This window comes from Microplitis demolitor, chromosome 4 (genome assembly GCF_026212275.2).
Source record: "Microplitis demolitor isolate Queensland-Clemson2020A chromosome 4, iyMicDemo2.1a, whole genome shotgun sequence".
Taxonomy (NCBI): domain Eukaryota; kingdom Metazoa; phylum Arthropoda; class Insecta; order Hymenoptera; family Braconidae; genus Microplitis; species Microplitis demolitor.
In genome coordinates this window covers 23,519,165-23,531,811 of record NC_068548.1, presented here as the reverse complement: position 1 = coordinate 23,531,811, position 12,647 = coordinate 23,519,165, and the positions used below count along the sequence as shown (strand labels likewise).

Sequence of the window (12,647 nt, the reverse complement as noted above, 5' to 3'; positions counted from 1 at the left end):
ATGGAATGTCTTGGAGATGGCTGTCAACTGGTAAAAAAATTGAATTAAATGATTTTACTGATGCTCATGATAAAAATGGAGTCCATGTATTCTTATCGTCTTATAGGAAGAATAAGTTGACATCTGATGATTTTAAAAATATTTGTATATTTTTTGATTGTCATATTGATCAAGTTGCTATTATGGAGTCTTTATGTCAACGAAGACGTCAAATAATATGTCAAAATAAATATAATTTCTCTCAAGAATTTAATAATAATATCAGAGAAAATTTTTCTTCTTCAATAGTTAATAAATTTTTAAATAATAATAATAATAAAATATTCACTACTGCACCAGTTTCAGTAAATAAACCCAGTAATTATTCTTTTTTATTATCGGACTCAATACTTTCTCCAACAACAACAGGAACGTCAACATCAACTTCATTTCTTATTACACCTCATTTTTTACCACCATCATTATCATTAACATCAACTTCAACAAGATCGTCATTAGAAATCTCAGATTTAACTGAACCAAGAATGAAATCCGTGCCAACAATAAAAGCCACTAATTTATTTACAGAAAAAACCCAACAATTAGAACAGAAAAAAGTGACCCAAAAAAATACAAGTACTTCAAATTATAAGAATATGAATACCGGGAGTAATTACAGAAAATATTTAAATTCCGGCAACGAAAGTGCGTATTCAAATTTACTAAAATTGTATTACGCATTCGAAGGCCCGTTAGTTGGAAAACTAGATGACAGCAATTCGTCCGATAAAAAAGTTAATACATACAAAAAATATATGAAAAAAACATAAACTTTGAATAAGTAAAATATGTTTTAATAATAATATTTATTTGGCTTTATACATTCTAAAATACGCAACGGAAACAAAAAATAGTTAATTTAATTGTGAAAAAAATTAACAAAAATTTTAATAAATAATATATATATAAATATATATAAAATATGAAAAAGTATGTACTTGGCATGTACACTGCATTATTTAAAATTATTTACAATATCTGTGCCAAGTTTTACGTATAATTTGAAACATATTTATTGTCTACTAATACATTAATTATAAATTTTTATTTATATTTTAAATATACACTGTTTTATTATGCTGGCATATATATGTATGTATTATTATATAATACATATTATACGTTTATCATATTATTTCATATTTATTTTAATAGTACGTTTGTTTGAAAGCTTTGTTTTCTGTTTTTTGACTAAGTACTTTAATAGACAAAAAATAAATATATCTTACTAATAATAATTACAGTAAGCCAATATAATATATATGTATATAAATATTTATATTTAAATGGTTATAAATTTTTAATAATAATTTTTAACGTACAAAATTGCACGAGTGTTTGTTGTAATAAATGCTTTTAAATAATAACTGTTGGATGTTTATAAATTTGTGCTACCAACGGAAATGCAAAACGGTAACAAAAGAAATAAATTTTTGTGTTCTTGTAATTGAACTCATAGTTTAAATTTTAGTAATTATAAAAATAAAGTATAATTTAAAACAATGAAATTTTGTGTGTATTAAATAATTTAAAATTGTGCGCTTAGGAAATTTTTACCCGGTCGGCGTGAACTAGCGTTAGAGAGCCAACGAGTGAGACAAGAGTACGGTCAAGCCAAGTTATGGGATTTGGATACAAAAGTCCTCCTTCGTAGAATCCGAGATGACCACCGTGAGCTACTTCTATGTACAAAGTATTGTTATAACTTTCTGAAATAATTAAAATAAATAAAATTATTTTGGAATTCAGTTATTAATTTAATTATTTTAATAAAAAATTTAAAGCGGGAGGTTGACTACTGGGTCAAGTATTTTGTTTAGATTTATTTATATTAAAATTTTACTTTTAAAAATTCGCGGGTTAAATCCGGAGTGCGGAAAAAATGATTTTTTAATTATTAAATTTTATCGAAATTAAATTCACTCCGGGGAAAATTTATTTGAATTTAAAGAATAAATAAATGGTAATTTATTTAAATAAATAAATTTACCAGCATGTTGTTTTATTGGTACCAGTAACATCTCGGGAACAATTGGATCATCAAGAGCGTTTATAAATACCATTGGTGTTGTTATGTCTTTTAAATAATTAATACTACTACTCCATTTGTATAATTCAGCAACTGATCTAAAATTATGTATCTGAAATATAATAAAATAAAATAATTATTGAATTATTTATGTATTGAACAAATTAAAAGCTGATACTAACTCGTTTCGTGTAGGCCTCATCAAGTTCCGGCAGTGTCGCGGCAGAAATAATTTCTCTTTCATTAAGATTGTGACGTTTTTTAACATCTTCTGACAGTAAAACATTTTTGTGCTTCAAAATAATATTTTTAACCGACTCAGTCATTATGTAGAGGTAGAACCGACGGAAGTTCTGCCAGTTGAGTAAATAATTAGTGCCTCTGAAATAAAAAGTATTTATTATTGTTTATTAAATCACTTTTATTTGCTCAATAACAGCTGCTATTATTAGTCATTAGTCATTACATACTCGATAGCATTGTAGCCTTGGCAAATAGAAATTCCGCCTATTATCTGAGGCGATTTAGTGGTTGCTCTCTCGCCCATGTACTTGGTGACGAGATTACCACCTAAACTAAATCCTACGCAGACTATTTTTGTGCTGGGGTGCTTGTCAAGCAGACTTGATAGCATGACATGATAATCATCAGTGTGGCCTGCAATTAATTTAAATTTTTTAATGTTTTAAATTCTGTCTTCTAGAGATTAAATTTAAAAATGATACTGAATTTGGTCGATGTCTACTAATTTTTGTTTAAGTTCTTAGAAAACGGCAAATTATGAAAAAAACAATATTTGAAATAATTAATCTATAGTTTTTTTAATTTTCTACATGAGCATTTTTTTTTTTTTTTTTTTTTTTTTTTTGTAATTAATTAGTAGAAAAAAAAATTCATCATCAATCCGCCGAAGAGTAAAAGAATTAAAAAATTCTTGATACAAGTATTTTTATGGCCAAAAGTCGGCGGTGTCCCACTTTTAGACCATTACCAAAAATTTTAAATTGTCTACTGACTCGATCAGTAAAAAATAATAATTTTACCATAAGAAAATATTCTTGGTGCGGTGACCTTGACACTTGAAAGTGCTCCAACATGATTGAGCACCGCGCATCTGTACCCATGACACTGAGCAAAATGAACAAATGTCCTGATATAAACACTCTCGGAAGTATTGCCAATTCCTGGAGCAATTGCTACAGTGATGTCATCTAGTTTATTTAAATTAGTAAAGTAATTGATTTATTATTTATTTATTTGAAAATGAGTAATAAAAGTTGGCGATAAATAGCTGACCTTCGTGACCGTTACTCAGCGGTTGATATAAATCATAAGTTAAAGTAGTTCCATCAACAAGAATTATATAAACTCGTTCGCCAATGGGCCATGGGCATCGGACACGACCAATGATACTGTGGACAATCGTCTGCACATGACCGCTAAATCCCCAGAGTCTTGTTGGCTTGTAGCTGCCAAATTGTCATCAAATTAATAATTAATAATTATCATTTATCAAGAAAAATAAAATGGACAGACAAAAAATTGAACTTACGGCTCACCAATTACTGGAGCAATTTTAAGAATTGTAGATAAAAAAACGGTGTCTTGGCAAACAAGTACCGGTTTTTTGGGTGCACTGTTGACATTTAAAATTCTAAAAAGAATACACAGAATAACAGCAATGACAGCTAGTAATGCCGTTGACATTTTTTTAAAAACTTTAGTATTATTCCTCCACTTGTACGCAAATAATCAGCATATATATATTTTATATAATAACAATCAAACAGTCCTTCTGTCAACGATTTCTCCAACTCGGTTATGCTATTGGACACACGAGCACAACACCTATATTTATAACAACTTAATCATTATAATAATAATTATTAAAGTAATAATCAATTATCATTTTAAAATCACTTTCATATCGTCCTCTTGTCTTATCAATCAATTACATCGTAGTAATTTTTCGGCCTGACAACGCATGGAATATTTTTTTTTTTACTATCGGTTAATCCAAATACTGTTTCACTGAAATTTAACAACATTAGTATTTATATTATTATATATTATACTTTACATTTTTTTATGTTTAGATTTTTAGTATACATCTATATATATATACATATATACAAATTGTAAATCGTTATGTATAATATTGATATGAGTCCTTTACTTCATGGCAATCAATTTATATACACACCTATATTATACATATACATATACATATATATATTATATATGTATATATGTATATATTCGTACACTATACGTAATACCAACCTCACTATTTCTTAGACATAGACAATTATGTTTTTAAAAATATAGATATATATTTGTAAATATATATGTATATATTTGTAAATATATATGTATATATATTGCAATTACATATTGGCAATTGGCCACACACAGGGTTGAGGTTACTGATCGGTGTTACTTTTATTGTTATTATTATTAATATTAAATGTTATTATTATTATTATTATAAAATCGCACTCTTGGATGAGTAATACTGGGTCGTATGATCGACTACTACAAGTTTATAATTTCTATGGGATGTATATGTGAATATGTATATGTATGTATACACAAGAAGGTTTAAGATGGCGTTAAGTAGGTGGTAAAATTGAACGGAATTTAAAAGGAGAAGGCGCGCGTGGAAAGAGAGGGAAATATATTTGCGCGTGCGCGGGCGCCAATTTTAAAACGAATTATAAACGTTTTTGGAAAATAATAAAGTTATCGAGATTTGGGGGTCGAGGTGAGGTCAAGTTTAAGTTTCTATTTGCGATTTATTTTTACTGTTACTTAAATCCTTCTGGAATGAGAGAAAGTCTTTCGACGCGCTCAGTAGAAAATTTAATTCAAATTTTTTAAATTCAGTCTAGAAGAGAAGCTGTCAAATTTTTTTTTTGAATGAAAAAAATTACAAAGATGTCTGTAGAGGAACAAAATTTATTTAAAAAGAGTTTTCATTTTTTTTTCCTGGAAAAACTATGATACTGAAGCCGATATCTAATAAATTTTGAATTTGTTTTCCAAAGCGACAAATTATAAAACAAAGTATTTGAAAAAATGCACTGATAATTTATTCAATTTTCTACAAGTGCATATTTTTGGTTTTTTTTTTTTTTCTTAAGACAAATTTGAAATTTTCAATACTAACTTCAGACTCCAGAAAAATAACATTTTTTTAGTTTTTGTGATGTCTTATTTTTATTTGCGGTGAAAATTTTAAATGGACACGTGTCAAGTACCAGATAATATGTATCATAAAATTTCTAAAAAAAGATGTATATATTAATTCTTGACTGATATTTATTCTACTTTGTAAGAGTACTCTGTAATTATTATTATTTATATAATTTGAATTTACTCATAATTACCCGGCATTTGCGCGCCATCTTTTAGCAACTACAAGAACCCTCACGTCACGTAGAACACTTGAGTAATGTCACTCTTCTACCATCAGTTCTCGGGTTATGTCTCTCTCTTGATCTCACTCATTCCAGTTGGCTTTGGCTTTTGGCTTCAGTTTTCAGTCAGATCCTGAACTCTCCAAAGTTGCCGCGTATTTTGTCTTAAATAAAATTATTTAAATTAATTAATAATCGAATTTAAGTTAATAAATTAGTCAATATGTCTATTCAGCCGCATAGCAAAAAACGTGTTTGCTATTACTATGACAGTGAGTGTTTTTTTATTTAAATTTCACCTCCAAATCTTAACCCAACAACGTGACGCTTTATCCCGCACTAGTTTTTTTTACTCCTCGTATTTTTACTTTACTTATTATTTTAAATCATCCACAGTTTCACTACGTCATCAAATACTCATGTTTAATATAAAAGTAGTACAATAATTTAAATAAAGTGATACTTTCATCCAGTGATACTGTTTTGTTGTCGTTAAGTCGAGAGATTCGTCGATTTATTTAAAAAGCGCGTCCGTAGTTTGTAAAAGACGCCATGAGTACGTGACCGTAGTGATAAATTGAATCTCTCGCGTTAACTTTACAAAAACAATATATTTTATGATAAATTATATTTATATTTTTTATTACTTGATCTTATTATGTTATTTTCATAAGATTCAGTATTTATTTATTATTATTTTTATTTTTTTTGTCTGCCGTCATTATTATTTATTTAAAAAAAAATCGCGTCCTCACTCACATTATTCTATAAATTCTACCGAAATTAAAATAACCTCCAATTTGTTGTTTTTTTTTTTTTTTTTTTTTTATTTAATAATAAATTAATTTATGAGTTTGAGTGTAGCAGACATCAGACTAATTTAAAATTAATAAGTGGAGTAAATAATTAGTAAAATAAAATTTTGAAAAAATGCGCATTTAAAAAACTTCAAAATTAATAAGTGCATTTTTTTTTAATATTTTTTTTTTTAATTATTTACTCTATTTATTTATAATTTAAAATTTGTCTATTGTCTGCTACATTCAGACTCGTATAAATTTACTTAAAAAATTGGAGTAAATTATACTAATTAATTAATAAGTTAATTTAATAGTTAGTAATTAATATTTATAATTGATAAATTTGGAGTTATTTTAATTTTTTTATTCATTTATTTATTTAATAGTTTGTAATTGAATATTTTCGCGCGTAAAATATTAAAAAGAAATTTAATTTAATTATAGGTGACATTGGAAATTATTATTACGGGCAAGGTCACCCGATGAAGCCGCACAGAATACGCATGACCCACAACTTGCTGTTGAACTATGGGCTCTACAGGAAAATGGAGATCTACCGACCGCATAAAGCGACCGCTGACGAGATGACCAAATTTCACAGTGACGAGTACATACGATTTTTACGGTCGATTCGCCCCGACAATATGTCGGAGTACAACAAACAGATGCAGAGGTTCAATGTGGGTGAAGATTGTCCAGTCTTCGATGGTCTCTATGAGTTCTGTCAGTTGTCCGCCGGTGGGTCAGTGGCCGCGGCCGTCAAGTTGAACAAAATGGCGTCAGAAATTTGTATCAACTGGGGCGGAGGTCTGCATCACGCCAAGAAGAGCGAAGCCTCCGGGTTCTGTTACGTCAACGACATCGTCTTGGGTATCCTGGAGCTTCTGAAGTACCACCAGCGTGTTCTGTACATTGATATCGATGTCCATCATGGAGATGGAGTAGAAGAAGCTTTCTACACAACTGACCGAGTGATGACGGTGTCTTTCCACAAGTACGGCGAGTACTTCCCCGGCACCGGTGACCTGAGAGACATCGGAGCTGGTAAAGGTAAATACTACGCCGTCAATATTCCCCTTCGTGACGGCATGGATGACGACAGCTACGAGTCCATCTTTGTTCCAATAATTTCAAAAGTCATGGAAACCTTCCAACCCTCGGCGGTGGTCTTGCAATGCGGAGCCGACTCTTTAACCGGTGACCGGCTAGGTTGCTTCAACCTCACAGTCCGTGGTCATGGTAAATGCGTTGAATTTGTCAAGAAATACAACCTCCCATTCTTGATGGTCGGCGGAGGCGGATATACCATCAGAAATGTGTCAAGATGCTGGACATACGAGACTTCGGTTGCTCTCGGATGCGAAATCGCGAATGAACTTCCTTACAACGACTACTTTGAATATTTTGGACCCGATTTTAAACTCCACATCAGTCCGTCCAATATGGGCAACCAAAATACAATTGAGTACTTGGAGAAAATAAAGACTCGTTTGTTTGAAAATCTACGGATGCTTCCGCACGCTCCTGGTGTCCAAGTCCAGGCGATTCCCGAAGACGGCGCCACTATTGAAGACTCCGAAGCTGAAGAGAAGGTTAATCCTGATGAGAGACTGCCTCAGCGGGATATCGACAAGAGGATCCAGCATGAGAATGAGTACAGTGATAGTGAAGATGAAGGAGAGGGTGGACGCAGAGACAACAGATCTTTTAAGGGTGCAAGGAAGAGGCCAAGGCTCGAAAAAGGGCAGGAACCCATGGAGACTGATATCAAAAAAGAGGATGATATTAAGAATGAAGCTAAAGGTAATTTATTTTTAGTTAATTAATTAATTATTAATTAGTAGTTTGTATAATGAATGAAATTAAAACTTTTACAGATGAGAAGGATGAAAAAAATAATATTATGAACGAGGAGACGAAGAAGGAGTCAACTAATCCTTGATAGTAAAGCAGCTCCAAGGCTGGACAAACTCATAAAATTTAATTTATTAATTAATTAATTAATAAAAATAATATTATAAATTATTATATCAATGATTTCTATTTATAATTAAGTAACATCTACAATTATGCCAGTACTTTACTTGCTACTACGAACACTTGATTTTGTAAATCTTAATTAAGTAAACATATGTCGCGTTAATTAATTAATCAATCAATCAAATTACTCCACATATGTTTACTTGAATAACTAAATTGATTAATTATAGTAATTACTATTAATTAATAGTTGCAATAATGAAATGTTCGTGGCGAGCGATTAAGTCCGCTGACTACAATCTGATGATTAAATTTTAAAAGTTAATAATTAATACTATGATAAGTAAATCTTATAGTTAATTTAAAGAGTGACTAAGTATTTACCAATGGACTTAATAATTTTTATATTATTTCATTAAATTTTATACGCAGGTTATTTTTTGTAAATACATAATTGCTGATGGTTACTTTTGCCTATAGGTAATAATTCAAATTACCGATGATGTTTAAGTAACTTCTTTTTTTATTCGTCATTTTTTTCCAGCTAAATTTTTTGTGTCTACTGATTATTGTTTAGCTTATTGTGTAAATAAAGCGGTAAATGTATTTTATTTTATTTTTTTTTCATTATTAAGTTGCGAATTTAAAAGACTTGATCAAGTTTTAAGTTTATTGTAATTAAATTTATAACAACTCGAATTAATTTTTAAAATTTATATGAATAAATGATAATAATTACCATAAAATAATTTATTAATTTCATTTAATTATCTCTGATTGCTGGGTTTTAATATTCAGTTTAAATTATGGGAAAATTTTTATAGATTTTTTTATTACTGTAATATGACTAAATGTTAATTCGTTCGATTTATTAGTTAACTAATCAATTGATTGAATTTGAATAGTGGCGGTCCAAGTCATAGAATGGAACAATGGGCCAGAAATTTATTGTATTTATTGATTTTTTGTTAACTATTTACTGTGGCAGCAATGACATGATTTTTAAAAATTAAATTTATTGATTAAGTTTGGAGATAAAAAAAATTTCGGTGTTTTATAGAATTTTTGTAGAATATTCTAGTGAATGATAAATTTTCAAATTTAAATATTTAGTATTTGAGATTTGGGACGGAAGCAGAGAAAGTTGACTCAGATTCTCTAAATCATTCGCGATTAGATTTTTTTGCGCATGTCGTAATTCTCATAAATTTTCCGGATCATGTTTAATTAATTGTCTGAAAATGTCTCGAACTCGGAATTCAAAATGATCCTGAAGTAAGCAGACAATTATGAGTATAAGTGTAGTAGACAGAGAAATTTAAATTTATAAATGGAGGAAATAATTTAAAAAATACACTTAGTAATTTTAAAATTTTTTAAATGCGCACTTTTTTTAAGTTTTATTTTTTAAAATATTTATTCTATTTATTTATAATGTTAAATTTGTCTAATGTCAGCTACATTCACATCGTAAGTTATTTAATTTTGAATTTTTTTTTCGCGGCAAGATGGCAGCACTTATACGTTTTGCTGGACTGACGCAGTTCATTTCAGAAAGTTCTCGCAAACGGTCGGCTCGGCATCCGTGGAAGTTCATAAAGTTTTTATTGCCTTTAAAAAAAGTTATTATTTATAAATTATTGTCTCAAGTGGTTAATTGTGTGATAAGAAAAGTGCGCGAGTGATAATAGTGGTTAATTAAATGTGTAAAGTGATTATTTTATTTTTTTATCGTGATCAGTGAGTGTTGAGCAGCGGCCATTTTGAGCGGGAGTTTGAATTTTGAATTTCACCGGTCGGTAAGTCGATTATTTTAAATTTTATCAAGTCATTATACATTCTAGCGATCATATATTTATAAATAATCGAGATTTATTAAAAAAAATTTATTAAATTTAACGAGTGTGTCAATTTTTAAAAAGTCTGACATTTTTTTTTAGTGTCAGCACTGATTAATTTTGATAAATATTAAATATATAATCTTATATATCAAATTAATTAGGGCTGAAGTTCAAATAATTGAAGGTTCAAACCGATAAAATTTTATTATTTAAAAATCCAGAATGAATTTTTATTTAAATGCATTACAAAAATATATATATTCCATATAAAAATAATTATTCAGAGTAGGCAGGTAATAATTTTCCCGCGCACTCTCCAAATCCAACTTTGTAATCATCTCCAACGCAATATCCGCGAATTATAACTTCGTCATTGTCTTGAAGAAATTTTCTGGTACTTCCGTCTTGCATTGATACGGGCATGGTTCCTTTCCATGACAATTCCAGCATGGATCCAAATGAATCAGCAGTCTATAGTAATAATTAATAATTAATTACAGTCAATAATTTACAATTAGCTTTCATAAGAGTCGATTTTATGAACTTACTTCGCCGCTTATTGTACCGGATGCCATCAGATCTCCAGGGTTGATATTACACCCGGTTACCGTGTGATGAGCAAGTTGCTGCTGAGGTGTCCAGTACATGTATTTGTAGTTACTACGCGACACTGTTGTGACAACTCCTTTAGGTGCTGGAATTTAAGGCCATTGAGAAATTAATTAATTAATTAATTAAATAATTAATTGTTAGAATTATTTGAATAGTTGGAAATGTCAGTACTTTTGATGTCGACTTCAAGTTTTATATCAAAGTTACAGAAATTTTTGTGCTGGAGATATTCAAAAGGTTTTGGATCCTGGTCCATGTTAGGAACTTTGAAAGGTTCAAGAGCTTCCATAGTTACGACCCACGGTGAAATAGTTGTCCCGAAATTTTTTGCACCGAATGGACCCAAGGGCACGTACTCCCACTTCTGGATGTCTCTCGCTGGAATTTTTGAATAAATTATCTAAATTTTATGCAAGTGAACAGTCAGTCAGTTGAATAGTTGTTGACTTACCGCTCCAGTCATTCATCAAAACCATTCCAAAAATATGGTCGTAAGCTTTCGTAGCGGGGATTGAATCTCCGAGATTAGTCGGAGGTCCACCGACAAAAAACGCAACTTCTAGTTCGAAGTCCATCAGCTTCGAGGTTCCGTAGACTGGGGCCTGACCTTCCACGGGAGCCGTTTGTCCTCGAGGACGACGCAGTGGAGTTCCTGATATCACTACTGAACTTGCACGACCGTGATAACCCACTGGCAAATATTTCCTATCAAAAAATTTAATTATCAGTAATTTATTAATTTAAAAGAAAAAATTTCCAGTTTATTATTCGGGTACCAGTTTGGCATCAAAGCGTTTTCTTTCCCCCGGAACATGATTCCAACATTAGTAGCATGATGAATTGATGAATAAAAGTCTGTGTAATCTCCTATTTTTGCTGGCAAATGCATCGTTGCTGATTCTTGTTTCACAAAAGCTCTAAAAATAAATTTAAAATCACAACGTATTTTTTTTTTTCTTATAATTACCGTTGGTTGAAACAGACTAATTGGCGTTTTTTGAATCTCAGGGGCTAGTTGAGGCCAATAATAAATTATAGGCTTTGGATTATTAATTGAGAGGTAAAAAAAAATTTACTTGGATCTCAGAGGCTCTTCTTGAAGTTTCGTGTTTGAGGGAGATAACAAATTTTGAATAGTCGATCTTGCTTCAAGCCACGCGGGTCTTCCAAGTGACATAAACTCATTGAGACAATCCTGTTGAAAGACTTGTTGCTTCCCAGATAACAGAGGTCCGGTAAATAAATGGGATATCGCAAACAAATCGAGGATTTGATCACCGATCGCTACTCCCACATGTTTTTGTGTCTGAAATAAATTAACACAAAAAAAAATAATTTGAAATTCCCGCGGTTAAATTTTTACCGGCGAAATACTTTTTACCATCACACGATTCCATATCCTTTATCATTAAGGACAGCTCAGCTGTTAGAACTTTTTTTTTATTTTTTGAATTAGAGGCAACAGTTTGATAAAAAAAAATTTATCAATTACGATTTGATTATTTTTTAAATAGAAAAATTACTAACATACATGAATATATAATTAGCCATAACCTCTGTCTTGAATGATTCAAGGATATGTTATCGGATAAATATAAATGCATAATTATAAAAATATATAATTTTTGAACAAGTAGAAAAATCATTACCTGTTCAGATGTAGAAAAAACTCCGTACGGCAAATTTTCAATGGGAAACTCGCAGTCTCGGGAATAATTTATAAAAGACTTCATTGTTTATTACTTAGTTGCAGCACCGTCGCGTACAATATCGCGGCGTAGATTAAAATGAATCCACAAGCCGCTGAAAAGTTACCAGTGATCCCGGCGCTATCGAGGTCGACTAGCTCGTTGATTATTCACGTTTATGAGTTTTTAAATTATCAAAACGTGTTTTACCGTTAAACTGGTTGTTTTTTAAAAAAACA

At 30.3% G+C, this 12,647-nt stretch overlaps 3 protein-coding genes across 6 annotated transcripts; 1 reads left to right on the top strand and 2 right to left on the bottom strand.

The window, feature by feature from the left end:
• Positions 1–1,115: 1,115 nt before the first annotated feature.
• LOC103576365 (abhydrolase domain-containing protein 2) lies at positions 1,116–4,658 on the bottom strand. 4 transcript variants are annotated; one of them, XM_008556547.2, is made up of 9 exons: positions 4,352–4,658; positions 3,989–4,099; positions 3,621–3,916; positions 3,365–3,537; positions 3,112–3,279; positions 2,539–2,725; positions 2,251–2,449; positions 2,030–2,180; positions 1,116–1,748 (listed from the first exon to the last, which is right to left on the bottom strand). In XM_008556547.2, exons 3-9 carry the CDS (start codon positions 3,773–3,775, stop codon positions 1,582–1,584), a joined length of 1,200 nt encoding a protein of 399 aa, XP_008554769.1. In that variant the 5' UTR covers positions 3,776–3,916; positions 3,989–4,099; positions 4,352–4,658; the 3' UTR covers positions 1,116–1,581. The 4 variants fall into 4 exon arrangements, with proteins under 4 accessions (XP_008554769.1, XP_053594082.1, XP_053594083.1 ...); XM_053738107.1 differs by lacking the exon at positions 4,352–4,658 and adding an exon at positions 4,178–4,259; XM_053738108.1 differs by lacking the exon at positions 4,352–4,658 and adding an exon at positions 4,194–4,235.
• Positions 4,659–5,547: 889 nt separating this feature from the next.
• LOC103576364 (histone deacetylase HDAC1) lies at positions 5,548–8,312 on the top strand. The gene is made up of 3 exons (XM_053738676.1): positions 5,548–5,759; positions 6,732–8,090; positions 8,165–8,312. Exons 1-3 carry the CDS (start codon positions 5,711–5,713, stop codon positions 8,227–8,229), a joined length of 1,473 nt encoding a protein of 490 aa, XP_053594651.1. The 5' UTR covers positions 5,548–5,710; the 3' UTR covers positions 8,230–8,312.
• Positions 8,313–10,286: 1,974 nt separating this feature from the next.
• On the bottom strand, positions 10,287–12,502 carry LOC103576363 (fumarylacetoacetase). Its single transcript, XM_008556544.2, has 7 exons — positions 12,370–12,502; positions 11,797–12,026; positions 11,497–11,637; positions 11,172–11,425; positions 10,892–11,098; positions 10,657–10,802; positions 10,287–10,579 (listed from the first exon to the last, which is right to left on the bottom strand). The coding sequence occupies exons 1-7, from the start codon at positions 12,451–12,453 to the stop codon at positions 10,385–10,387; spliced, it is 1,257 nt and encodes a 418-aa protein (XP_008554766.1). The 5' UTR covers positions 12,454–12,502; the 3' UTR covers positions 10,287–10,384.
• Positions 12,503–12,647: the final 145 nt, after the last annotated feature.